Raw genomic sequence first — 27,139 nt, 5'->3', positions numbered from 1 at the left:
ACAATACATTAAAACATAATATAATTCAATTAAGATAGTTCAAAAAATCAAATATCTTATAACAAATTAAAAAATCCTTAAAGTATTTAAAAAATCAAACATAATATAAGACTCATTAAAGTATTTAAAAAATCGAATATCTTATAACAAAATAAAAAATCCTTCAGTAAATTAAAAATAAAATACAAAAACGTGTCCCCAACGTGTCGAAAACGTATCCAATATTAAAAAAAAAAAAAAAATCGGATACTCAGATTCACGTGTCCCAAATGTATTTTGAGCGTGTCGGGACGTGTCCGTGTCGAACACCGACGCTCTGACCAAAACAGAGTGTCCGTGCTACATAGATTAGGATACATGTTCTTCAACTTGTCCTCCAACGCTCCCTGTAGAACTACATGCGATAAACATATGTATCTTCTCTTTGCTTCAGGATTCTCGTATACAAGTGGAAGTGCGTCAACCTCACAGACTAGATAAAGGAACAACTTTATCTTCAAAAGATTCAAAGGCTCAATTTCAGCCACCAGTTCTGCTAGAAACAACACATTATTCACATGGTGAAACCGTAAGTTTTGCAGAAGGAAATAAATCAGGACTGTAGTCCAAACATCACAAACATTCTTTTATTAATTGATAAGAAACCACGAATGTCATTTTATTAAAAGCCCCAAGATGATCTTGTAACATTGATCAATGCCAACTAGTGTTTTACTCTGAGGAATGAGGATTAAAAGGAATCACATATGACAATGCATAAAAGAAATACAAATGAAACATTAAGCTGAATCAACAAGAACCCCATCCACCACCACCGGGAGTTAGGATTTGAAGGATTTCACCAGCCTGCACTTCAACTGTGTTCTTACCACCAAGGTAAACTGTTCGTTTGTCTTTTGTAATCAGATAATTCGCTCCACGAGCCCCATCTTTTCCACCATTTAGACCTCTTGGTGAATGAACACGCCTCTCGGAAAGTATGCTAACTACAACTGGGAGCCTGAATTCTATCTCTCTCACCAGTCCATCTCCCCCATTATGAACTCCGGTTCCACCACTGTTTTCTCTAAGTCCAAATTTGTGCAAAAGAACCGGATACCTCTGCTCGAAAATCTCTGGATCAGTCATCCGGGTATTGGTCATGTGACACTGGACCCCACTGCTTCCCTTCCAGGTAGGACCAGCTCCACTCCCACCTCCAATTGTTTCATAATATCCAAAAGTATCATCCCCAAAAGTGAGATTATTCATACATCCCTGTGAACAAGCACAGGCCTGAAATGCAGTAAGGACAACATCAGTTATTCTCTGAGACGTCAGCACATTGCCTCCCACTACAGCAGCTTTATCACTCGGGGAAAGGAATGAACCAGTTGGAATATTTATCTTAACGGGAGCCAAACAGCCCTGATTGAGAGGAATGTCGACGTCCACCAAACACCGGAGGCAGTATATGACTGCTGCAGCTGTAACAGCTTCTGGTGCATTCCAATTTCCATAAACTTCGGAGCTTGTTCCACTAAAATCAAAAAATGCTTCCCCTTTATCAGAATCAATAGTTAGCTGCAAATGAATAATAGACCCGTCATCCATGTAATCCTCTTCTTTGATGGTTATCGAGTTTTTCTCTTCAAGCTTATCTGAACGACTCGAAATTCTAGTAGCCACTGACTTGAGCATCTCTCTAACTGCTTCTTCAGCATTAAGCTGCACATATTTCATGTAAGCCTGAACCGTGTCCAAACCATAGTGCCCAATAAGCTCTTTGATAAGTGAAATTCCTCTCTGGTTTGCAGCTACTTGTGCTCTAAGATCTGATAAATTATCTTGAAGCCTGCGAGTTCCAGGGATTTTATGAGCTAACTCATCAGAGCAGGGGAACTGGAGAAGTTTAATAATGCCTTCTTCTTGGAAAACCCCCTTCTGCACAAGCTTAAATGCTTTTATGGCAGCTCCTTCTTCCCATATGGATTTAGAAAAAGGTGGCATGCTTCCAGGTGTAATACCCCCAATCTCTGCATGATGTCCTCTACTGGCCACAAAAAATACCAATTTCCCATGATCAAAAACAGGAGTGATAACCGTTATATCGGGTAGATGGCTGCCTCCAGCAGCGGGATGATTGGTAACCAGAACATCACCCGCATCTAAATTGTCACCCCAGTACTCGAGCTGCCACCGAACTGTAGTGGACATAGCTCCAAGGTGCACTGGAACGTGAGGAGCATTAGCAACCAGCCCTCCATCAGGGCCAAAGAGAGCACAAGAAAAATCCAACCGCTCCTTGATATTTGTTGATATAGATGTTCTCTGCAATGTCCGTCCCATCTGTTCAGCTATGCCCATAAACCTGTGATTGAAGATCGACAACCGCACAACATCTGCAACCTTTTCTGATACTTTCACAGTTCTTATGATGGACTCAATTTCAATTTTAATATTGCCATACTCAGTTATGATAGCATTACAGTTGGGTTCTACTATCACTGTACTATTCCCATTCATGATGATTGCAGGTCCAGGAATGACATGCCCAAACCCCAGATTTTCCAGTTTGAATAGAGGAGTATCATGCCAACCATTGCCAAAGTAAACCTCATAGAGACCTTCAAGTTTTGGGGTGCCGGAAGCAGGTTCTATGGCCAAAGGCTTAAATATATTAGTGACTCCAATACCACGAACTCTTACATCGCATATGAGAATATTCCTGTTCTGTAATCTAAATCCATACTCTTGCTGAAATAGCTTCATGAATTCCACGGAATAATCAAAGCCCACTGCATTATCATTTTGCTGTCCCTTTACCATGATAGCAGTGTCTGTACCTTCATATCTCAAATTTAAGTACGTTTCAGTCGTAATGTTCTCTTCTTTGAATCCTTGCACTTGTAGTTTCTGCTTCACCTGCTCCAATAACATTGCTTCTCTACGAGAGGCATCCACAATAGATTCAGATCCATATACAGCAACATATGGCTCCTGTGCTTCTTCCACGACATCTGCCAGTCCCATCCCATATGCACTTAAAATCCCACAGAACCTATGAATGAGAACTTCTTGCATACCCAGTGACCTAGCAATAGCACAGGCATGCTGTGGCCCAGCACCTCCAAAGCAAGCAAGAGCATGGTTCTTTGTTTCATGGCCCTTCATCTCAGTTAACTGCCGTATTGGACGGCACATTGTTTCATTAGCAACATTAACAAATCCGAGTGCAATATCCTCCACTGTCATGTCCTTTGCAGATGGATCATGGCTCTTTCTGTAGGAGTTTATTTGACTAGAGAGCTTCTCAAATTCTTCTCGGGTTGCTCTGACATCCAATGGCTGATCTTCACTGGGGCCAAAGATGGATGGAAAATAATCAGGAATAACATATCCTAGAATCAGGTTTGCATCCGTAACTGCCAGTTCCCCACCCTTCCGGTAACAAACTGGTCCAGGGTGTGCACCCACCGATTCAGGCCCCACCCTAAAAGCTCCAAACTGGAACTTCAACTTTGAACCACCACCAGCAGCAACAGTGTTTATATCAAGCTGGGGAGCTTGTATAATGGCACCAGCAATCTGGGTTTCTAGAACTTGTTCGTAGCTTCCAGCATAACGGCTCACATCAGTAGATGTACCACCCATGTCAAACCCGATAAGAGGCCTCTCAGTTTCAAGGCCAAAAGTAGTCTGTGAATAGCCAACAACACCACCAGCAGGACCAGAAAGAACTGCTCTATGCCCAGAAAATCTATCTTCTGGTGCAAGGCCTCCATCTGATTGCATAAAAAGAACATTCAACTTGCCTAGCCCTTCGTCAAATCTGGATATGAACCCAGATAAGTACTCCTTGATGACCGGGGTCAAGTATGCATCAACAGTAGCTGTTAGTCCACGAGGAACAGCTCGAACCATGGGAGTCAAAGCCGAAGATAAGGACACATGTTTGAAACCCAGACTCACAGCTAGCTTTTCCACAGCTATTTCATGCTGTGGATAAGTGTAGGAATGCATCAAGACAACAGCCAAGCAACTAATCCCTTTCTTCAACAAACCTTTCAATAAAGGCTTTAGTGATTCTTCATCCAGTGGCTTCACAACTCTTACAAGCTCACCTGAAATCCCTTTAACTTGAGACGAGGAAGAATGTCTATCATCTGTCTCCTTTTCAAGCACAAGTTCAACTCGTTCATCAACTTCAACAACTTCCTCATAGAGATTTGACGGCTTCGATACAGTGAGGTCAAAGATGTTGGGGCGAGCCTGGTTACCAATTTGTAGCAAATCTCGGAAGCCTTGTGTCACACACAAAGCGATCCTTTCACCTTTTCTCTCCAAAAGGGCATTCGTTGCCACGGTTGTACCCATCCGTATCCACTCAATCTTATCGGTGGGGACTTTTGAAGTCCGGGGAATCTTTTGCCCCGTGTATTCTTCAAGAATCCTTCGAATACCCTCAACTGGCGCATCGTCATAATTTGATGGATCAACAGACAAAAGTTTCAAAACTCGACCACCAGAATGACCTGGAATTTCAGCATAAACATCAGTAAACGTCCCCCCTCTGTCAATGCAAAACCTGAGTTTTTCTCCGTCCACACTCCCCATCTTTGTGCTCAGAACTCAGATACTGCAGATGACCAGACCTACAATCCATACAATAATAAATAAATTACAGTCTATTCACAGGAACCTAAAAAATGATCCAAAATTCTGCACAGAGGTCCATAATAGAACACTAGCTGCATTTCATTTTCAAGATTGAGAGATGTTTTGGCACTACGGAAAGCTATCATTCAGCATAGAATATCTTTTGTAGGATCACAATTGGATGATCTAAATGTCGTCACAGATCATTTACAAGACAATAAAAAAAGCAAACCGGAAGCCCATTACAGCTGTGATGGATGGAACTGAATCAGACGAAGACTCTTAACGAAGACTCTTAACTATCAAACCAAAATACAGCTAACACCACTATTGATATTACAGTAGAAGACACCCGGGGGGGGGGGGGGGGAGCACAAATTTTTGGGTGAATTAAACACTCTTTTTTTGGATAATTAACTTCAACACTCTTATAAACTTCATCTATCCTAACGTCGTATTAACTATAGCAACACCAAATATGGAGTCTCAAGTCAACAGAAAAGCAAGCATCTTATCTGATCCAAAATACATATCACTCCAACAACGATCAAAAATCCATTTATTGCACTCAATAGAGAGATTAAACAGAAGAAAAAAAAAATTAAATGGGTTTGAAACATTGAATAATTTATTTGGCGTTTCAAGCGAAATTGATTTGGAACGAAAGGAGTGTCTTGCCGAGTTTACCTCGGATGCTGTGGCCGCCGCTAGTGAAAGAAATTCGACTGCAGTGCCCGGTTTTGACTGTCACTGTAATCAAGTTAAGCCTTGTATGCCCGAGACTGGACTCTGGATTTGGATGAATTTCTCAGGAGACGTGGAGAAACTGAGGAACTGAGTGAGACAATTCGTAGAATAACAAACCAGATGGATGCAAGGTGTTGTGAGTTTGAGACTGTTGTCCATTCTGCGTTTCTCTATAAATATTCAACCCTCTCCCCTCACGTGACCTTCAAAACTGACATAATTTTGTTGTTTCATCTTTTTTATTGGAAAGGGCCACTTTAATCTCTGATTTCATTAAATTAGGCCCATTTTAAATGGTCCGGCCCAAACCGACCAAAATTCTAATATGTCATTTTTTTTTTGGGTTAAAATGACATATTATAGTTTAGGGGTTATGATTTGGTATTTAGAATTTATATTTTAGGGTTTAGAATTTAGAGTTTAAGGCTTAATTTTTAGTCTTTAGGATTTAGGGCTTAAGATTTTGATGTTTATGGTTTAAAATTTAGTATTTTAAAAAAAAGTTAAATATATTATATTCTAACATTATGAATACCAAAATACTCAATCACAAATTTTAATTCATTATTTAACATGAGTTTGGTAGAGAATTGAAGCGAAAAATTGGATCAAGAATTGATACTCCCCCTTATCGCAAAAAAACTGATTATTCGGTCCAGTTAACGATATAGGGTAAAAAAAATTAAAAAAATCGACAATAACCAACCGCGTGGACCCCTAATAGTAACTTTATTAAAAATAAAAACATTTCTTTTCAGTCAACAAGATGAGTTTAGAAAATCTAAGAGATGTGTTTTATTCAAACATATACTAATATTGAACAGGAAAACAGGGGAAATTTCATAAATAGTACATGGATGGATCCATTATGGAGTATTTGATAGTAAATATAATAGCTAAAAATCTCGAGGAAAGCTGGCTGTGTTATGCACTCTGCATTAATGGTTCAAGTATAATCTGAACTCCGTGTTGGGGCCGGAGTATAAGAACCTGTACTGGCGAATGGACGTACGCCGGGGAGAGTTTGAAGCTGTAACGTTGTAAGATCATGGTAAGAGCGACCTTAGCTTCGGTGACTGCAAAGTTGGAGCCAACACAAGTTCTGGGTCCAATACCGAATGGAAAAAATGCAGTTGGATTGTTATTCGTAGCTTGTGGAATCCCTTGAGAGAATCTCTCTGGTTTGAATTGATGAACATCTTCTCCCCATATCTCTGGATCATGATGAAATTTGACGATTGGGAGGTAAATGTTCAAATTTGGTGGCAGAGTGAGGTTTCCCAGTATAACTTTTCTGTTAATTTTTCTTATGATTACTGCCAATGCAGGTGGGTACAGTCTCAGCGTTTCGTTGATGATCATGCTCATCTGCCAAAAAAAAAAAAAACAGATCAAGAAATTAAATAAGGAATTAATCACACAGAAAATGTTAAGGATTCGAGTGTGAAATTGTGTGCGTCTATTCCATCATTCGGGATAACGGGAACAAAAAATACTGGAATCCATAATATTGTTTGCTGATGCAATGAATTTCTTACGATTTTGAGTTTGGAAATGCCATCTGAACTTGGGGTTTGGTTGCCAAACATGTTTTGAACTTCTTTTCTTGCTTCTTCTTGCCATTCTGGGTGGATTGCCAGGAGCATGACAGCCCATGAGAGCAAGTTAGTAGTGGTTTCTTGTCCGGCGAAGTACATTCCTTTGCACTCATCAATCACATCATCCACTGTAGTCCTCTTGGATTCATCATCAACAACATCATGACAAGACTGTAGAAGCAATCCAAGAAAGTCTCTCCCATAAGACTCTGCCTCTCCAGTCATCACCTTGTTTTCTCTCTTCCTTATTATTTCCAAAATCGAGCTTCTTATCTCTTGAACAAGCCTTTCCGAGTCGTTTACACCATCAGCTCCTAGCATCTTACTGCAATATATAAATATATAATTAAGCAGATTAACATATATATGGGACAGATTTGCAAGTATATATATATATAATAAGGTAGCTAGGAGGGGTACGTACCTGATGCCATTGAACCAGAAGAATAGGGAAGGAGGTCTGGTGGCTATGTTGGTCACCTCCTGTAACTTGTGAAAGATGTCCTTCCCCTCTTCATAACTGCTCCCAAAAGCAGACCTTGAAATCACTTCTGATGTCAATAACTTAAATTCTTCGTGCACCTCTATCTCGCAACCTTTATGATTTTTCCATCTTTGCAGCATCATCTCAGTACTAGCAATAATTTCTGGTGTCAAATTCTGCAACAATATATCAGCTAATTACTTATTCTCCGATAGAATTAATGTTAAGATTCGTTATTTTACCATTCAACGCAATAAGTTGTTGGATCGGGACGTTTCACATCATTTATACTATATTCTAACAATAATGTAAAAGCCGTCTTACTCTCAAGGTCTCTCCGCGGAAAGCATGATTGGCTAATTTGCGCATCTTGGTCCATTGTTCACCTTCAAACAGTGCAGCAACGCTATTTCCTATAAGCTTCTTGACATGAAGAGCCAAATCTCGTTTTGGGTATGACTTCTCTTTGTTGTTCAGTATCTCTTTCACTAGCTCTCCCTCCGACACATACAGAGTTGCTTCCGGACCAAACCAGAACAAGAAATTCTTCCCTGATACATACATACATACATACATATATAAATAAATCCAGGATAGAAAATCATTTAACATTAATGAAATGAAAGGAAAATGATGAAGTTAATAATGTTACCGAATGAGTTGATCCAGGAGCAATAATGAGGCTCAACCCATGGAAGTATGTGATGTGAGAGACCTAAAGGTGTGGCCATGGATTGGCTCTGCATTTGTTTCATCTGTTTCATGTTTCCATGGATGAATGTGTAAGCAGGGCCTTTGATTCCCTGTGAAGCCATCAACTTTTGTATGCGAATTGGATTCCACAATACAACGTTAAGGAATTTGAAGAGCATGAAGAGTAGGTACACACATATTGGGGTAACAATTAGTGTTGGAACTAAGCTTCCTAGATCACTCATTGTGCTTGTTCTATTTGCTGGCTGGCTAGCTCAGAACTCTCTTAACACTTGAGTGGTGTGCTTAATTATAATTCTCCTACCACCTCAACCTTAATTACACTTATATAGACAATATTGTATGTTAAAAAGTCGTGGAGGAGTCGTCAGACATCTCACATGTGATGAAATTAATTTAATTAATTCGTGAATGAATGTTCTAGAAAGGGATGATACATATATATATATATATATACATATATACATATTATGTCTTGTTAGTTCATGTTAAACTTACATTCTAGCAGCTCCAACAATACTTTAAAATTATGTTTGGTTGACGATAGGAAAAAGAACGAGAACGTGAACGGGAATAATATGAATAATTATGTCTGGAAGGGGGAGTCCTCTTTCTGAGAAGCTAATACTTGTAAACACGTTTTCACATTCCTTATCTTTCAATACTTTTCTACCTTTTGATTTATTTATTTCAAGCTAAGACTGAAAAGTTTTGTTTACTAGTTTATAATATATATATATATATATATATGTATATATATATATATGTGCTTGGCCACTTGGGTGACAAGTCCATCAGAAGTCAGAACAGTGTAATTCTGCTAATAATTAATTAATTAACATATAACATTTTACTGTTTTAGGCTCTTCTTAGCAGGCGTGTTCAATTCAACAAATATCAAACTAGTGGGCCCAACAAACGAAAGTTCATCAAATCCATGTCAAAGCTCAACCGTATTCAACGAATGGGCCTAATGAATGTTCAACTAGTGGGCCCAACGAAGTAATAATCCGTTTGGTCCTCTATTAAAGGTAGGCGGCTAAGGTAGCTTCCAGAAACAACCAACAAAATAAAAGCATGCGGTTAGAAATTAGGGTTTCAGGAATTTGGAATGCTTTCCCAATGTGGAATGCTTTGGCAATTATTTATTACCCACTATTTTATAGGCGGCTTTCTTGACTCAAAAATTCCCAAGCCATCTTTCATTCTTGATGGCCAATGACCACATAATATCAAACAAATTATCTATTAATTTCCTCATAACCAGACAACTCAAATTGAAAAAACTCCCACCAAAATCAATCAATCAAGCAATCTCAGTTCCCAATAGTGGATGACCCCATTGGACTCCTTTCAAATGCGTAAGGATTAGTATAATATTTAGAGATGTGAAGTGGGTCGGGGCTTCATTTGGGGTCGATCCTGCCCGTATCTTCGAATTCAACGGGGCGTGATAGGCCCTACCCACTTTACATGCGTGGGCTGGATCGGAGATCCCGACCCACAAAATATGTTTGGACATGCTAGGCCTGGTACGACCCGTCTGGCCAAATTTACTAAGTTAGATGGAAGAATGCATAAAGAGAATGTGAAATGAGAAGAATAAAAATATTTTGGATTGGTTTATGGGTTTTGCTTTTCTTAAACGAAAATGACATGTAGCCCATCAATTTGGTAGCCCAACAGATTTAATCAATGGAATAACTTTATTCCACTCTTTTATCTCAAAATTCATTATCCAAAATTTATTGTTTTAATATAAATTTCATTGTTTTTTAAAGCGCAGTATAGAATTCATTGTTTTAGTTATGAATTCATTGTTTTTTTTTTTTTGAAATTTCATCGGAAAAAACAATGGAATTAAGATTTTACCGATAAAACTCATCGATAATGGATTTTGTTAGAAATAACTTTATGCACTGATTCTAAATATGTATTTTTGTTTAAAAATCTAATATGTATTTTCAGAGTTAAAAAGTTTTAAAATTTTGTTTAAGATACTTGGGCTCCCATGGGTTACCTAGCACTACTATTTATTAAAAGGAAGGCAAGAAAAAAAGCAAAAAAAAAAAGTCTTTTTATCTTCGACCTTTTTTTTTTCTTAGAGCATGTTCGACTCTGTATCCTATTTTGGATACACAATTTTTTTCTATTTTAAATAAAAATCTAGTTTAGGTTGTCAATTTTCTAACAATATATTTCATTTCAACATCACATCAAATATTTTAAACATAATTACCTTTTAACTTTAATCTATTATTTCAAGGAAAAGAGACAAAATAATGAATAAAAAATTATTAAAATTGATTTGAGTGACATGAGTCATACCCTAAAATTGGGTTGTCAAAAAGTAAAAACTAAAAATAAATAAGAGTTTAGATAACCCATTGGACATGTTCTTAGTGGCTCATCTTCTAATCTTCTTCAACAATCTCTCTCTCTCTCTAACAATTGGTGTTTTTTTTTTTAAAAGGACTCTAACAATTGGGTTGGATCTCTGCATCAGTCATCATTTTAATTTCTATTTAAGACTTTTTAATAAAACTAAGATTTTTTTCAAAAAGGCCAGGCCCACAGTATATTAGGCTCAGCTCTTTGGCACTTAATGAGTCGGGCCTTATATTTTGACATTCATAGGCTGGCCCGGCACGACTCATTAAGTTCCCAAGGGCTGAGCCTAATGTGCCACAATAAAACCAAGCCAGCCCACCGGCCCACTTTGGCCCACTTTACATCTCTATATTAATATTGTAGCCTATAGCCATCAACCATGAAGCCATCGAACCATAAAAAGAAAATGAGAGAGACAGAGAGGGCGTTTTATCAAGACCTTAAAAAAATAATAATAATAATAAAAAAACACGTGGCCGCCTGCCCGGTGTCTGTAATGGAAGAAAAAGAAAGTAGTAGTGTATGTAGCCATCAATGACGAAGCCATCGAGAGAGATGCCATGTCTTGCCGCAAGGGAGTATATATAGATACACTCTCAAGTGTACATATATATGTAAGTAACACAAAGCTTGAGCAACTTAGAGGCACATTTTGAGTTCTAGGGATTCCCCACAGCAAAGCAAATATAGAAATTAGAGTAACAATTATGTGGACAGTAATTGTTAGCCCATTATGCTTCTACCTTGTCTTCCTCCTCTTCAAGTTTGTTTACAATGCATGGTGGAAACCCATTCAGCTACAAAACCAAATGGCAGCACAAGGAATCAAAGGCCCTCCTTACAAATCCATGTATGGAAATGTAAATGAGATGATGCAAATGAAGCTATCCATTCCAAGACCCATGTCTCTCTCCCATGACATCTTCCCAAAGGTGGAGCCTCACTATGACCATTGGATCAACACTTATGGTATTAATTATCAGACTACTCTCTCACATTATATGTTCATTGCTTGAAATCTAATTCATCATGCAGGTTCATTAATTAAGCTCTTTCTGTTTGTTTGTTCAATGTAGGGAAGAATTTCCTGTTCTGGTTTGGTACGAAACCTCACTTGTTTGTATCGGATAGGGAGCTTGTGAAAGAGGTACTGAATAACAAGGAGAAAGCATACCCAAAAGGAGATTTAGTCATTTATATCAAGAAGCTTATTGGAAATAGTCTTGTGTCATTTGAGGGTGAAAAATGGTCCAATATGCGCAAAATAGCCAATCATGCTTTCCATGGAGAGACCTTAAAAGTAAGTAATTAACCAACCCCTTACTTACTTACAATTGCTACTCATATAGTAGATATATAAATTCTTATGTGTTCTCACGTGTGGACACCCGTATATTTTAAAGTTTATAGGATTTCTAAACTCAATTCTTGAATCTAGCCAACTGTTGAGATTAAAGATAATAAAAAAAATATGTCACAAAATTAACCGTCGGTGACCCCAACACCAAAAATTGTTGTTAGCCCACCATTTCGGACAACATACTATTGAAGTTGAGATCCTGACCGCGACAAACCTTTTCCAACCTGTCACAACTTCAATCGGGTCAGAAATTGAGCTTGAAATAGCTGCACCGCCTCCTCTTTGTGTTGTCGATTGGCCAACTCTGACTTCCTCTTCGGGCATTGATGGTAGCATTTGACTTGTTTCAACGAGGCGCACAATCCCTAATCAGTTTTCGCCCGAAACAGTTGTCGGAATCCGATGTCCTGTGTACGACTTGAACTAGTCTAGTGTTTTAATTTTTTTTATCACCTTTAATCTCATCCAATGACTAAGATGAAACACCCGTAAATTTGAAGGGCACCGTATAAAAGAATTCCCCTTTAAAACCTTACTTACAATTGATACAATATATATTTCAGATGAATTTGATACCAGAAATGGTTGCTACTGGAGAGATGATGCTAAAAAGATGGAAAAACCATGAAGGTGGAGAAATTGAGGTGTTTCAAGAATTCAAGTTATTTACATCAGAAGTGATTTCAAGATCCGCTTTTGGAAGCAATTTTGTTGAAGGGAAGGACATATTTGAGAAGATAAGGAAGGTGCTTATGATAGCTCACAGACCTCCTTCAAACCTCTGGTCTTCAACCATCAGGTAATTAACTAATACTTAACTAATACATTAATTACCATTCTTTACTAATCAATCACTGCCTGATCTGTGCAGTAAGATACTTGGAACTGGCGGCGAGACGGAATCGCAGAAGCTCGTGAGCGAAATGGGAAGCTCCATTTTAGAAATAATAAAGAAGAGAGAAAAGACAGTGATGTGTGGAGAAGCAGAGGATTATGGAAGAGACTTCCTTGGATTACTCTTGAAGGCATGCCATGATGCTGATCAGTCCAAGAGGATTGCAGTGGAGAATGTGATTGATGAGTGCAGGGGAATGTACGTCGCCGGACAAGAAACCACTACTAACTTGCTTTCCTGGACAATTCTGCTTCTAGCACTCAATACAGATTGGCAGGAAGAAGCAAGAAGAGAAGTTGAGAATCTATTCGGCGACCAAAATCCGAACCCAGATGGGATTTCCAAGCTCAAAATTGTAAGAAAAAAACGCAATCCCATATATTAAAATTAGTTTTGTACATAATTAGTTACTAATTTTCTCTGTTTTCACCTTTTGGGCAGATGAGTATGATCCTTAATGAGACAATGAGATTGTATCCTCCTGCAATGGGACTGATCCGGAAAGTTAATCGAGAAGTTCGACTCGGAAACATGAATCTACCATCTACAATGAGCATTTATCTTCCAATCATAAGTTTCCATCATGATCGGGAGATATGGGGAGAAGATGTTCATCTTTTTAAACCAGAGAGATTCGCAGAAGGAGTAGCAAAAGCTACCAAAAATGATGCCTCTGCGTTTTTCCCGTTTGGGATTGGACCCAGAATGTGCGTGGGCTACAACTTTGCACTCAGTGAAGCCAAGATTGCTCTTTCAATGATTCTGCAACGATATAGCTTCACGCTATCGCCAACTTATGCTCACTCTCCAATTCAGGTTCTTCTTCTTCAGCCACAACATGGTGTTCAGATTATAATTCAACCGTTGAAGAATGGGAACCAGTGATTTCATGGAAAGAAAATTTGGAGCTAAATCAGTCACTCTGGCTGACAGAAGAAGTCTTGAGGGTCCAATTGACTTGTGTTCAATAAAAGTGATAAATCAGTCACTCTGTCTTCACAGTCAATGTTTACTTGTGTTTAATGTCTTGAGTCAATTGTTTACTTGTGTAATAAAAGTGCTATTCAGTCACTGTTTACTTGTATTTAATAAAAGTGCAAAATCAATTAAGTTACCGTCTTTTGAGTTTTTTCTTAACCGATAACGACACTATATAAATTTCTTAATTGAATATCTTACATGCATAAAAATTTCTCACGTGATGACAATATATCCTCTTGAGAGTCAGTGTGTAGGTCCACTGATCAATACATAAGCATTTGAACAGATAGAGATGCTAGTGCTGGTGAAAAAATATTGGAAACTAGTACTGAATAATAAGTAATAGTAAACCAGCCATCCGGTTCAAACAAAGTCCGTTTAATAATAGCCCAAGTTCAACACTTCGGACACTCTATGAAATGGACTCTATTTTACAGCCCAAACTAGGCCCTGTTTCTTTTTGCACCCTTAAACGAAGCACATCGACTGAGAGGCTCGAGACACAAGGCTCTATCATTACTGTTCAAAAGGTCAAGGCCACTAACATACAGTACTGTATCTACTTGAGTTTATCTGTTTAGGGATTTGAAGTTGATGTGATATGTTTCGGAACTCTTCAGATTGATATCATATAATTAATGATTCGTCAGACAATCCGGGCCGACCTTGCTCCGCAAAACCTATCAATTAATTTAGCCTTCAACTGATATGTTTCTGGTTTATATTTAGGCCATTTTATGAGCAATTGCTTTATAAATTCTTTTTTTTTTTCCTTTCAAAGGCCCACAGGTCACACACACGCTAAGCCATATCCCCTAGACCTTAAGGTCCTGGACAGACAATCTGACCAACCAAGTTATCTCTCATTCTCAATTGCTTTATAATTTCATGCTTTTACAAATACACAAACCAGTCGGCCATTTAATATTGCCCTTTATTTTATTTTTTTTGTCTGTTTCAACAGGTTCGATTATCTCCCACATAGTAGGGCTATATCTGCTAACCAATAGCAAATTATAATAAGGACACGACCACTACTAAAAGGTCATGGTTTCAAACTAATTTTGTATGTATGTATATATATAGTCTAATTATGTGTGTAAACTTGTGCTTGAAATTACCATAACCTTTTGGTTTTGGACCCTTACACGTGGATTGATTTGATGCTTTTGATATTGAATATATTGTCCAATTACTACAACCCTCGTCAATAAGATATATGAAATTAGTGGTGAGTTTGTTGCCCAACGTTTCTTCTACTTTTGTTCGGTTAGACAAAATGAGTGGGCAGAAAATTAAAGAAAGGGTGGGCCGGGACTTGGGAGTGTTCACAACAATTGAGAGATGTGAGGTAGTTTATTCTTGTTTTCAAAAGACATGCAACTCGTAAGAAACAAGGGAAAAAATAAATAAAAAACGAGCAACACGTTGTCCCAACAAGCAAAGGTAGGAAAAAAAAAACTCTGATTTGAGTGGTTCGAAATTGATAAGAAAAAAGAAAGTTTGATTGAGGTTGCCGACATACTATTTTTGGCATCACTTCAAATCGGGAGTCAATGCCAAAGAAATGAGAATGCATGCATCACCATCATCTCTCTAGACGACAAGTACGATATATTAATTGATAGCATTCCATATATAGATATATGGACACCATTTTCACTCGACGTGCAAGGCTGCTAGCTAGCAAGCTACATCGCATCAAAGGTTCCATCGAATCTGTGTCCTCATCCTCCAAGATTTCTCCGTTGGACTTGGAGACAGACGTTTACCAACAGAAGTTAATTTGCATTTTGATTACCCATTGCACTTCAAATCCCCTCCGCAGCCTTATCAATCAAGATAAATACTATATGTACTCCATTTTTTACTAAGTACACTCAATTAACCCTTTAAAAATACATTGGAATGTGATGTACTTAGTAAAAAATGGAGTGCATATAATGCTCATCATCAATCAATGCAATTCATTTGTAGTTACAGTAATGATAAAAATCCTAACAACTATTATTTCAGTTATTCAGTTGCTAAGTTGTACACATAAGATTTTACGTGCATCATCTTCAACCCACCATTTAGGCCTAATCTAAGCTTTTGTTAAGTAGTAATTAATTGTCTTCATGGACAGACAAATGGACGGTGATCTTACGTTATTGCCATGAAAATTTTAAAGACTTAAACTGAAAAGAGTAGTAGGTAGCTAGAAATATAAATTACACCCGAGTCATTAGTTGGAGTAGCAAGGATGATGTGTATCACTCTGATGACCAGGGTTTGAATCTCTCCTCTCCCGTTTCAAAAAAAAAAAACTAGAAATATAAATTAATGTTGCCTTAGAATTTGGAAGTAGCAAAGGTTGGTGCAAACTAGCAAGGAAGACAGAAAAATATGGACACAATGCTTCTTCCAAGTTCCAAGTAATAAAAAAAAAAAAACATAAATATACATGAAGTTAGATAAAAGATTAAAGTATATATATATATGTTATATGTTATATGTGGTTGAAAGATACACACACATATATATATATATATATACAGAATGTTTTATAAAAATTCGAAGCACATAGAGCATGGCTTTGCGGTGGTCCTTATATTCACCGACTCAAAGCCAAATTATAGGGACCTACATCTTACCATTATTAGTATCATGACAAACCAGACGACGAAGTGAAGTGGTACCATAACCCAAACAAGCAACCAAAACTAATAACCCGTTTAGTATACAATTTTGTACCACTATTAATGCTACTAGGTAGAATTAATGTTGATGGTGCACCAAACATCAATTTGATGGCCCAAATTTCCAGACATCATACACGTAATTTGCCACAATAATTTTAACAACATAAATGCTACCAACAAAAGTATAATCAAACATTACCAGGATTTCAGGCACCATATCTATAACTATTTTTTACCAGCATTTAGGTGCTAGTATTAATTATACTGTCAAAATCGTCCACCAAAATTTTCCAGATGATTTAAAGTTGTAATAGTTTTCCAGTGTTATTTATTTATTTGTTTGTTTACAGATAAGTAAGAGTCGGGATACCATTTACGAAAAATATATTCATCATAACAACAGTGATCTTAGTTGTTGAGGTGTATGGACGAAAATAAAAGTGCATGTGATGAGCTCTACATGCACTTTAAATGATGTCCATACACCTCAGTAACTGCGATCCTGAGATACCAATTGTTGGGATGACTAACGTCGTTGTACCATTTATGAATATTTGTGCAATTAAATGTTAATTCTTTAATGCAAAACTATTTGGGAAACTTGTAAATTGAAGCAGAATGGGTAATAATACTATATGAAACAAACAAATAATCTGTCGTGATAAACATTTCAAATCCATAATCAACGCGGTAGTAAATTCCCATGCACCTAATATCCCCGATGTGAGTTTTCTGAACACAAATTGAGCAAGGGAATCAACGTGGCTGTTGGAAGCAATCAGCCTTGGTGCCAGTCACCAGTTCTGATCACCAGTCCAAAGTGGCCTCTTCAGCGATCGAATCATCATAAACGGGGCGCTGAGGAAAGCATATGATAGCATAAATTATGGATTTGGGGGTTCCAACGGCTAAGATGGCGAAGGAAGGAGGTGAATTTCAATACGATATAGCCGCGGATCTTGCTAAGCAAGACTGTCGAGTATTACAATATTCTTATGCTGGAACTGCCGGGGACTTGGGAACCCTCGGTCAGTTCGTGTTCTTTGCCAAGTAGTGAAGATCCAAGTTCCCGTCCCGATAATCAAAAGCATCATTCTTTGAAGGACACTGGGGACATAAAAGTGATGCAGGGGCAACGTTCTCAGAATTGTTTTTGGGTTCTTTATGTTGGGGCTTGGGGCTCCTTTAACTAGTGGAAGAAGGAGAGATGAGTTGAGATATTGAGAGGATTTGAGGATTTAGGCTTGATAACTTATGAATGTTGGTTTGGGCTTGACAATTTAAGAGCAATTTATGAGTGTTAATTAATGGGTTGGATTACGATTAGTGGATCGGGGTTAACTTTTTTTGATTAAGGGTCTAAAGCTCAATTTGTCATAGGTATCTAGTATACCTACTTAGTGTTAAAAAAAAAAAAAGGCCTCTGTGCTAATGGGCTGGGTTAGCCACTAGCTGCATCGGTCCATTGAATTGGTTATATTTTCCGTTAACATAAGTGTTACGAAGGACATCACATACACATTAAATTTAAGTGCGTACATTTCAACAATTGTAATAATTAATATCTTTTTTCTTTTTCGTTCCGTCAATGTTTTAAAATACAAAATGTATGAACGCGGGGTCGTCCCCCCAAGAGGGTTTTGGACCCCATCAACCACGTGTAAAACGGGTCATGTTGAGTTGTAATTCTCTTTTTTTTTTTCCCTTTTTCCCAATGCTGGTGCTGTTCTGTTCATCACCACACGTGTGGACTGTGGAGCACTCGTCGCAAGCGCTCCTATAAAGTCCTCCTAATGCCGCTCATGCCCAGGCCAAAGCCTACTATCACATTTTCGATCTTCCCTTTCAATGGACCTCCGCCGGCGGCCACCTAAACCTTCCCGGATTCCCGCCGGCGTCCAGCGTGTTAAGGACAGCGACAACAAACAACAATCTTCTTCAATTGATGATCAGTCTCCATCTCCGACCCCGAAAGCATCGGACGCGCTTCCTCTCCCGCTCTACCTAACCAACGCCATTTTCTTCACGTTGTTTTTCTCTGTCGCTTACTACCTCCTCCATCGGTGGCGCGATAAGATTCGTAGCTCCACTCCCCTCCACGTAGTTACGCTCTCTGAGATCGCTGCCATCGTATCCCTCATCGCCTCCTTTATCTACCTCCTCGGTTTCTTCGGCGTCGATTTCGTGCAGTCATTCATCGCACGCGCTTCTCATGATCCCTGGGACCTCGACGATGAATCTGATCCTAACTATGTCAATAATCACCGCCTCGTCACCTGTCCTCCCGCGCAATTAGCCACAATATCTGTTGCTCCTCCGAAACTGCCCAATCCCGAACCATTAATTACAACTTTAGCCTCTGAAGAAGACGAGAACATAGTCAAATCCGTCGTCGACGGCACCATCCCGTCGTATTCGCTCGAATCCAATCTCGGAGACTGTAAACGAGCTGCGGCAATTCGCCGCGAGGCTCTGCAGAGGACAACGGGGAAGTCGCTGGAGGGGCTGCCATTGGAAGGATTTGATTACGAGTCGATTTTTGGTCAGTGCTGTGAAATGCCGGTAGGATTCGTGCAGATTCCGGTGGGGATCGCTGGGCCTTTGCTGCTGGACGACTATGAATACTCGATACCAATGGCGACCACGGAGGGGTGCCTGGTGGCAAGCACCAATAGAGGCTGCAAAGCGATCTATGCGTCCGGTGGTGCTACCAGCAGGTTGTTGAAGGATGGCATGACCAGGGCGCCCGTTGTGCGGTTCGGGTCAGCCAGAAGAGCAGCGGAGTTGAAGTTCTTCATGGAGAATCCCGATAATTTGGATACCTTGGCCGTCGTTTTCAATAGGTTAGTCTGATTTACGTTCTGTGAAAGATCTCTCCATATGATTATGTTGTTTTGATTTTGACTCTGTTTGGGAATCAATTTTTTTGGGAAGAATCATAATTAAGAGTTTGTGTTCCTTTGTTGCAGGTCAAGTAGATTTGCAAGGCTTCAAAGTGTTCATTGTTCCATCGCTGGGAAAAATCTGTTTATGAGATTCTGCTGCAGCACAGGTGACGCAATGGGGATGAATATGGTCTCAAAGGGGGTTCAGAATGTCCTCGAATACCTACAGAACGATTTTCCTGACATGGATGTGATTGGCATCTCTGGTAAGTTTTTTTTCCCTCCTCTGGTCACCATCCCTGATTTTTGTTTTCATTTCGTATCACAGTTGGTGAATTGGCTTTATGTGCAGTTTTATTGAACTATTGTTCATAAATGAGGTTATTAGACTGTAACAGCAGTAAGAATATAGCTTTGATTGAATTTATGTTAATAACCAACGAAAAGATTTACTTTCATAAATGTCTCTTTCTTCCAAAGGAGCTATAACTCAAATTCATATAAATTTAATGATGCACTTATATTACATTATGCGGTCATCATTATTTTATATTACCTTCATTCCTTGGTTCAACAACCCATACTTCCTGAATTACTTTGGGTTGGTTTATTGGGTAACTTGTTGATTCCTCATTTGTCATATTATCCATTAAAGAATAGTTATTTACAAATTACCTTGAATGAGAAGTTACAAAAGCCTAAACCAGTCAAATTGAAATGTTAATCTAAGTTAAATTAAGCATAATCCATTCAAGGGGAGAAAATAGGGAGTTTTGCAAATGTCTGTTTCTTAAGGAGAGATAATAAGAGTGAAAAGCTGTCATAGGAGGGCTCTGCATGACAAATACTGACAGACTTCTAGGTGGCTTTATTTTTAAAGTGATCAGAAAAACAGCACTTTTTTGTTAACATTTTGGATTTTGGGGTAATCAGCATCCTCGTAATAGTCAATTTTATTTGTATTTCAATGATGTCTTGATTCTCTTCAACTTCTTATTTGTTTTGGCTTGATATACTCAACAATATTATGCAATATCTACTGTTACAACTTACAACCACCATAGTTGCATGTTTCAGCTGTTGTCTTCCATTTCGCTCAACTTTAATTGTGGTAGTCATTGTCAAATGCTGATTTTTTTTCTTGTGTTGGGTTGATGTTTCCTCATTGTATGGAAACGTCACTAGTGGTCCTAACATCATCTTAATAAAGAAACTAATTACTTTTGTGATACTTGGCACTTTCTCGATTGGATAGGAAACTTCTGTTCTGACAAGAAACCTGCTGCCGTGAACTGGATCGAAGGTCGTGGGAAGTCAGTTGTTTGTGAAGCAATTATCAAGGAAGAGGTGGTTAAAAAGGTACTTAAGACCAGCATTTCTAGTCTTGTAGAGCTCAATATGCTGAAGAATCTTGTTGGGTCTGCTGTTGCGGGCACTCTTGGTGGATTTAACGCCCATGCTAGCAATATTGTTTCTGCTATCTTTATCGCTACTGGTCAGGATCCTGCACAAAATGTTGAGAGTTCTCACTGCATCACCATGATGGAACCTGTCAATGATGGGAAGGATCTTCACATCTCTGTGACCATGCCGTCAATTGAGGTACTTGAGGTTTCTATTTAATGGTTTAATGGTTTATCCATTTCTCCGTAGCTCACAAGAGTTCTGTTTTATATCAGGTGGGTACAGTTGGAGGCGGTACTCAACTCGCATCTCAGTCTGCTTGCCTGAATTTGCTTGGCGTGAAGGGTGCAAACAAAGAGTCACCAGGGTCGAACTCAAGACTCCTGGCGACCATTATCGCAGGTGCAGTTTTGGCAGGAGAACTTTCCCTAATGTCAGCCATTGCAGCCGGCCAGCTCGTGAAGAGTCATATGAAATACAACAGATCTAGCAAGGATGTCTCCAAGATTGCTTCTTAAAACCATTATTAAACCACCAATAAGAGGTAGAAACTAAGGAAGAGAGAGAACTCGGCGAAAGAAGAAAAACAGGGGGGTTGTCGCGCACATTTCATTGCTTCGCTTTCATAGCTGTAAAGCCAGCAATTATATGGAAGCAGGTCAATCTTGTTGTGCGATGGTGGCCCCTCTGTGTTGTGCCTAATTGGGATTTTTTAAAATTTTGTTCCTTTTTTTCTCCCCTTTGTTAGTTGGTGCTATTTGTTTGTACTTTTGTAGTTTGGGACCATAGTTGTGTTAGGTAGTGGTCCTAGTCCTAGTGGTTTGATTTTTATTTTTTTTTAATATTTTAAATTTTATTTTGTCGTCTTTGTACACAAGAACCAGACCTCCCATTCAGATGACTTCAATGGCACTGGGGCATTCGTGGCTTGTAATTACTTTCAGATTTGTTTTATATATAATTAATTCCAGAATTGCTTTGTACTTGTTTTTTCTTTTATAATTTAATTTCTACAACCAACTAGACCTCCCAAAGTTGTGTTGGAAATTATTAGATGCTTGTTCCTTTGACAAAAAGAAAAAAAGAATGAAAAAAGGGAAGAAAAAATGATAAAGAGTCACGAAACTTTTTGAGTATTCCCATTAATAACGTCATGAAAGATAAACTTGACTGTAGCTTCTTCTTTTTTTAAAAAAATACAGAGAAAGAGGATGTGGAGGTTCGAACTCGATATCTCTATAAGATATCACACACGTGAGTGTCATCCGAATTATTCGTGGTTCTCAACTTGACTGTAGTTTGTTGACTTGTTCATAAGATAAACAAGGCTGGTTGAATTTTCAAAGTTGTGTAATGTTTGATCAAAATGCTTAGTGAACAAACTCATGTGATTTAGGTAACGTGGGTAGAGTTGGGTATTTAAGAGAGAGATTAAAACAATATGCATGCTATCTTGCATTAAAGTAATAAGAGGGATCCTCTCAGATATGATATATTTGTTTTCTAATTATGAGATTCTCAGATTTAAGAGAGATTGACCTCTCTTATTGAAGGAGAAGCCAATATCCTTGATGTACATTCAATGCGTAATTTATGTGAAGATTTTTTGTTCAATCTATGTAATCCTGTAGAGTACAGAATCGTTCGACTGTTGTCCGGTAATCTCCGGGTGTAAGACTGTATCGTCCGAGAGTGTCTAGAGATGGTCGTCTTTGTGTTTTTTTTTAGTTATATGGGTTTTAATCCATCTTATGATAACACGAGTGTTTAAGGATTTCAATTACTGAATTTATTGGGTAACTTAATATAATGGAATTGAAACCCTACCCTCTCTTACTTTTTGGTCCCAAAGTCTCCCTCATAAACAAGCCGTCTTCTTGGGCTGGCAAGGATGGCCCACTCTTGATGGGCCCAATTTTTAATTATCTGGGCTTTAGATTTGAGTTAGACATGGCAAACTGCCAGCCCAGTTAAGAAACGGACAGACTGCAACCAGCCTCTGTACAATCTCGCAAACTTGGTAGTTGGTAGTTACGAGTACGACTAACGAATCATCGACCCAGAAAAGGAAACTTTCATCTTCTATATCTATGCACTAATGCACCGCCTTACCAACCTCTAAAGCCGACTCTCTTTTACTCCTCCCACCACTGCTCCATCGTCTGTGCACAATTCTGACTGAGAATAAGCGTACACAAGTGTGGTGGATTCCAGTTGAACATCCAAGTCCTGTCTCCGTCAATGGCCAGCGGTTGGCAGAGGACGTTTGGGAATTGTAGGTCTTTCTTGGGGAATTCCATGGGAGGCCTTAGAGGGCCAAGCAACGTCGCTTCCTGGGTCGTTGCCGGAACCCTCGCTTACTTTCTCTGGGTCAAGCCCTCCCAAGATCTCAAACGTGAACAAGAGGTTTTCCACCTTTCTCCCATTTGAATGAGTGAAATCCAAAGCTCTGTTTCTAGGGTTTCTAGGGATGAATTGATGAGAAGGTCCTTTCTTTTTCCAATTGCAGGAAAGGGCAGTACTTGCAGCTGCATCACCCGATCCATATCGCTATGTGGAGAAATGAGAACCGATTCCTGATCCCCAGGTGATTGCTCGATTGCCCGCCTCCTGTATTCCTTGTGTTCGCTTAAATGATTATCAACTTGTTTTGTTTGATCGTGAAATTTATCTTGTTTTGGGTCAATTTGTTTGCAGGAAACTGGTTTGATATTCGGAAACAGGGAAAGATATAAGAAGCCTGAAGAATAAAAGTTCAAAGAATATCATACTTGTAAGTTAGCTTTGAGGATTATTGATGTTGATTTCTCATGATTCGCCAAGTTATGAGTTTGTTGTTATGGATATTTCTTTTTAGTTTGAGTGGACATCAGTCCACAACAGTTTTGTAGCTAACAAAGCAGTTTTGAACACCCTTCTTGTTGTTGCCGAACCGTAGATCAATTTCTTGATGTATACTTGGAATAATTTCTTGGCTTTATAGAGAGAATGAGAGCTTCATTGTCGACGTTGGTTCATGATCAATCTTCTCTGGCTATTCTGCATGTCTGTGATTTGGGTTACAAAATATGTATATTTATGCTTTTAAATTGCTTCAGCTTAACTGTTTGATGATTGAAATGATGTAAATATGTAGTATTTCAATAATTAATAGCAGCATATAATTGTAAAGTTTACTTGCTGAAGCACATGTATATTTTGCGATCAGTATGTCTCATTGCTCATGTGCCGCTCCTAGCATCAGCGATTCATCGCTACTGTGCTTGTTGCTCTGCACATGTAGAATGTAGCGCTACAATTATCTTGTGAATTAGAGAGATTAAATATTGGGTCACAGTATTGAACTATTTGGATATATCATATATGTCAGTTTTAGTTCGTAACAGCACCACAGTATGAGTTTTCATGATCTTTTAATCGTCTTATATGCTCAAGTTCTTTTACTCGACATCATCATATTTGTGATGTGCGAGATTTAAAGTTGAATTCAGAACACCTGGGGTTTGGAATGGGGGTAGATTGCGGAGATCTATATACGGCCTTGAATGAAACTTACCATTTTGCTCCATCTGAATTGTGCTCCACCCAAATTAAAAACTCAGAAGATTATTATTTTCCGCTTGATAAGCTTCCAAAATTATGAGGTTGCTGGATGATGAGTGGACTGAGAATGATGAAATCACCAAGTAAAATGTATCTGGCATACCTCCTTGATCTCTACGTGGATAGTTTTGCAATTAGGGAAGTATATCCAAATCTATCCGACCCTTTGTTTGTTGGTCGCTCATATTTTCGTGTCTACCCCTCCATTCCCCATGTGAGCTTCCAACCATGCATCCATTCATTCCGTTTCTATATAAAAGTGTCAATGCCATCATAAGCACGTACCTTTCTTCGTGCGACACATTGTTGGACTCGCTTCTCAGCTTCCTATATCTCTCTTGTGTACTTAGCCCCTAGATAGAATGGCAGGTGCATTTAAATTGAGTTAATAATTGGCAGGTGCATGTGTTGTTTTATTGTTCATTAACTATTAGCTACTTGTATGTGTAGCTTCTAAAGGAGGGATAGGTTGAACAAGAGAATTCGAGTAAGGTTTGGGGGGTACTCTCAGTTGAATTATGAATGTGAAACAAATGTTTAATAAGATGGTTTGGTCATGTACAATGTAGAAATAATGGTGTGGCGATGAGAAGTGTTGTGAAAATTGAAGTAGGAGACATTAAACAATAAAAGAGGAAGTGGTTGTATCTTTATGAATTAAGAATTTTAATATATTTCTAAGGGATAAGTATCATAAAAGCATCTAAATTTATCAAAAAGGGTCAATTGGGCCTTTGTGTTTTTTTGGGCCAAATCAACCCCTCGACTTTAAGAAATGATCCACGTTTGCCCTTCCATCAATTTGCTATTAAAAATATCTGACGTGGACTCCATTTGCTGACATGTATTTTATTTTGTTAAAAACTAGTAATAGGTGTATTTGCTGGCATGGCCTTTGATAAACCAAAATTTTAAAACAATGGAAAAAGTTTCTCAAACTCTCTCTCTCCCTCCTCCTATCTCTTCTTCAACCTCCAACACTAGCCCCCACTATCATCTTGCTCTGTGCCTTCAAAGAACTTCGCCATCGAAAAATTGAACGCGTAAACGAATAGCCGCTTTTGAGATCGGTGTCGTTTGATCGATTAGCCTCAAGGTGTGGATTTTGATTTGGGGGTTTTCATACTTTGGGTTTTCAATTTGGGAATCCATTCTGGGGTTTTTCTTTGGCTTTAGGATTCGAAGCAGATTCGGTTGTCAGCTCTCAATCAGGTAGGATTTATGACTTCGTTAGAGACTCGATTTGAATGGCTAACGGGTTCCTTGGATTGGCATCCAAATCGGGTAGCTTCTGCATAACTCCATGGTTGTTTTTGGCTTGAAATGAAGGTAGGTGACGAAGGCTATCATTTGGGGGTTTTGATTTGGAGTTGACCATGGACTTGCATTTCTGGATGACAAATTGGAGAATGAGTTTAATGGGTTTTGTTTAAGAAAATTCAACATGGTTCTGTTACGAAAGTTTAGGTGTTAACTTAGTATTTCAGTTTTCTGTTATTAATAATCCCTGGAAATCAGGGTACTGACCTGTTCTTTGGCTATGACCCACGTTTATGTGGAATAGCATTGTATTCGATTTTCTGTTACCTTCTATATGGCTGTATATAAAGCCATCTTGCATATTGAATAAGATAAGCTTTCCTCCTATTCCTGTACTGTTACAAAACTAACTTCAATATTTGGTATCGGAGCCCTAACCGGACCTGAATCGAAGTTTTTTTTTTATCTTGTAGCCGCAGCTAAAGATGACAACTGAAGGAAGTTTTGTTCAACCAGCAATTCCACGGTTTGATGGGCACTACGATCATTGGAGCATGCTGATGGAGAATTTCCTTCGCTCCAAAGAATATTGGCAGGTAGTTGAGACTGGAATTTCTACTGCAGCAGAGGATGTTGCTCTCTCGGATGAACAAAAGAAGGGGGTGGCTGATCAGAGATTAAAAGACTTCCGAGCAAAGAATTATCTCTTTCAGGCCATCGATCGTTCAATCCTTGAGACTATCTTGGACAAGGAGACTTCGAAGGGAATCTGGGATTCTATGAAGAAAAAGTTTCAAGGGAATGCAAGGGTCAAACGAGCACAGTTACAGGCCTTTCGTAAGGATTTTGAGATCCTTCATATGAAGGAAGGTGAGACAGTATCTGACTACTTTGCTCGTACTCTCACTATTGCTAATAAAATGCGTTTTCATGGTGAACCGATGACTGATGTTACTGTTATTGAAAAGATCCTACGCTCTATGATTTCAAAGTTTGACTATGTGGTTTGCTCCATTGAGGAGTCCAAAGACTTGGACACTATGTCCATTGATGAATTGCAAAGCAGCCTATTGGTTCATGAACATCGCATGCAAGGACACGTTGTGGAAGAACAAGCATTAAAGGTTACCTATGACAACAGTGTTGGCAAAACAAGTCATGGTGGAAGTGTCTTTCGCGGTAGGGGACGAGGGCGTGGGAGACAAGGTATTAACAAATCACTTGTTGAATGTTTTTATTGTCATGACCTTGGGCATTTTCAGTATGAATGTCCAAAGAAGGGCAAGGAAAAAGAGCAACAAGCCCATTTTGCTGAGATCACTGAACCTTGCTAAGATCACTGAACCGCTACTTCTCATGGCATATGTTGATGTTGCGGAGAACAAGGAATCTGATACTCTTGAAGTTGACAACTGCACAATGGAGCTGCTTCTCATGGCTCATGTTGAGAAAGCACTTGATGAAGCGGCATGGTTCTTAGACTCGGGCTGTAGTA

General features: G+C 38.7%; 4 protein-coding genes and 1 pseudogene across 4 annotated transcripts; 3 read left to right on the top strand and 2 right to left on the bottom strand.

Annotated features, from left to right (window-relative positions):
* Positions 1–601: 601 nt before the first annotated feature.
* LOC120010780 (5-oxoprolinase) lies at positions 602–5,548 on the bottom strand. Its single transcript, XM_038861633.1, has 2 exons — positions 5,326–5,548; positions 602–4,634 (listed from the first exon to the last, which is right to left on the bottom strand). Exon 2 carries the CDS (start codon positions 4,594–4,596, stop codon positions 790–792), a length of 3,807 nt encoding a protein of 1,268 aa, XP_038717561.1. The 5' UTR covers positions 4,597–4,634; positions 5,326–5,548; the 3' UTR covers positions 602–789.
* A 549-nt stretch (positions 5,549–6,097) lies between these two features.
* On the bottom strand, positions 6,098–8,473 carry LOC120010641 (cytochrome P450 CYP749A22-like). The gene is made up of 5 exons (XM_038861432.1): positions 8,120–8,473; positions 7,792–8,018; positions 7,408–7,643; positions 6,924–7,308; positions 6,098–6,753 (listed from the first exon to the last, which is right to left on the bottom strand). Exons 1-5 carry the CDS (start codon positions 8,403–8,405, stop codon positions 6,310–6,312), a joined length of 1,578 nt encoding a protein of 525 aa, XP_038717360.1. The 5' UTR covers positions 8,406–8,473; the 3' UTR covers positions 6,098–6,309.
* A 2,733-nt stretch (positions 8,474–11,206) lies between these two features.
* Positions 11,207–13,926, top strand: LOC120011507 (cytochrome P450 CYP749A22-like). Its single transcript, XM_038862633.1, has 5 exons — positions 11,207–11,541; positions 11,649–11,872; positions 12,496–12,731; positions 12,804–13,182; positions 13,269–13,926. The coding sequence occupies exons 1-5, from the start codon at positions 11,280–11,282 to the stop codon at positions 13,710–13,712; spliced, it is 1,545 nt and encodes a 514-aa protein (XP_038718561.1). The 5' UTR covers positions 11,207–11,279; the 3' UTR covers positions 13,713–13,926.
* A 4,365-nt stretch (positions 13,927–18,291) lies between these two features.
* On the top strand, positions 18,292–21,766 carry LOC120010889 (3-hydroxy-3-methylglutaryl-coenzyme A reductase 1-like). The gene is made up of 4 exons (XM_038861800.1): positions 18,292–19,335; positions 19,462–19,643; positions 20,633–20,979; positions 21,057–21,766. The coding sequence occupies exons 1-4, from the start codon at positions 18,341–18,343 to the stop codon at positions 21,297–21,299; spliced, it is 1,767 nt and encodes a 588-aa protein (XP_038717728.1). The 5' UTR covers positions 18,292–18,340; the 3' UTR covers positions 21,300–21,766.
* A 1,054-nt stretch (positions 21,767–22,820) lies between these two features.
* LOC120010890 lies at positions 22,821–23,798 on the top strand (annotated as a pseudogene).
* Positions 23,799–27,139: the final 3,341 nt, after the last annotated feature.

The sequence above is a fragment of the Tripterygium wilfordii genome, chromosome 12 (assembly GCF_013401445.1).
Source record: "Tripterygium wilfordii isolate XIE 37 chromosome 12, ASM1340144v1, whole genome shotgun sequence".
Classification (NCBI taxonomy): Eukaryota; Viridiplantae; Streptophyta; class Magnoliopsida; order Celastrales; family Celastraceae; genus Tripterygium; species Tripterygium wilfordii.
Note: the sequence above shows the minus strand (reverse complement) of the source record. Positions and strands in the feature narration are given on the sequence as shown.

Excerpts from the sequence above, each read along its gene's own strand:
- LOC120010780 (XM_038861633.1), bottom strand. The coding sequence starts at position 4,596 with ATGGGGAGTGTGGACGGAGAAAAACTCAGGTTTTGCATTGACAGAGGG.
- LOC120010641 (XM_038861432.1), bottom strand. The coding sequence starts at position 8,405 with ATGAGTGATCTAGGAAGCTTAGTTCCAACACTAATTGTTACCCCAATA. Across the intron at positions 7,644-7,791 it reads TCCGCGGAGAGACCTTGAGA|AATTTGACACCAGAAATTAT; the intron begins GTAAGACGGCTT and ends ATATTGTTGCAG. Across the intron at positions 7,309-7,407 it reads TTCTGGTTCAATGGCATCAG|TAAGATGCTAGGAGCTGATG; the intron begins GTACGTACCCCT and ends TATATATTGCAG.
- LOC120011507 (XM_038862633.1), top strand. The coding sequence starts at position 11,280 with ATGTGGACAGTAATTGTTAGCCCATTATGCTTCTACCTTGTCTTCCTC. Across the intron at positions 11,873-12,495 it reads TCCATGGAGAGACCTTAAAA|ATGAATTTGATACCAGAAAT; the intron begins GTAAGTAATTAA and ends TATATATTTCAG. Across the intron at positions 12,732-12,803 it reads CTCTGGTCTTCAACCATCAG|TAAGATACTTGGAACTGGCG; the intron begins GTAATTAACTAA and ends TGATCTGTGCAG.
- LOC120010889 (XM_038861800.1), top strand. The coding sequence starts at position 18,341 with ATGGACCTCCGCCGGCGGCCACCTAAACCTTCCCGGATTCCCGCCGGC. Across the intron at positions 19,336-19,461 it reads TTGGCCGTCGTTTTCAATAG|GTCAAGTAGATTTGCAAGGC; the intron begins GTTAGTCTGATT and ends CCTTTGTTGCAG. Across the intron at positions 20,980-21,056 it reads TGACCATGCCGTCAATTGAG|GTGGGTACAGTTGGAGGCGG; the intron begins GTACTTGAGGTT and ends GTTTTATATCAG.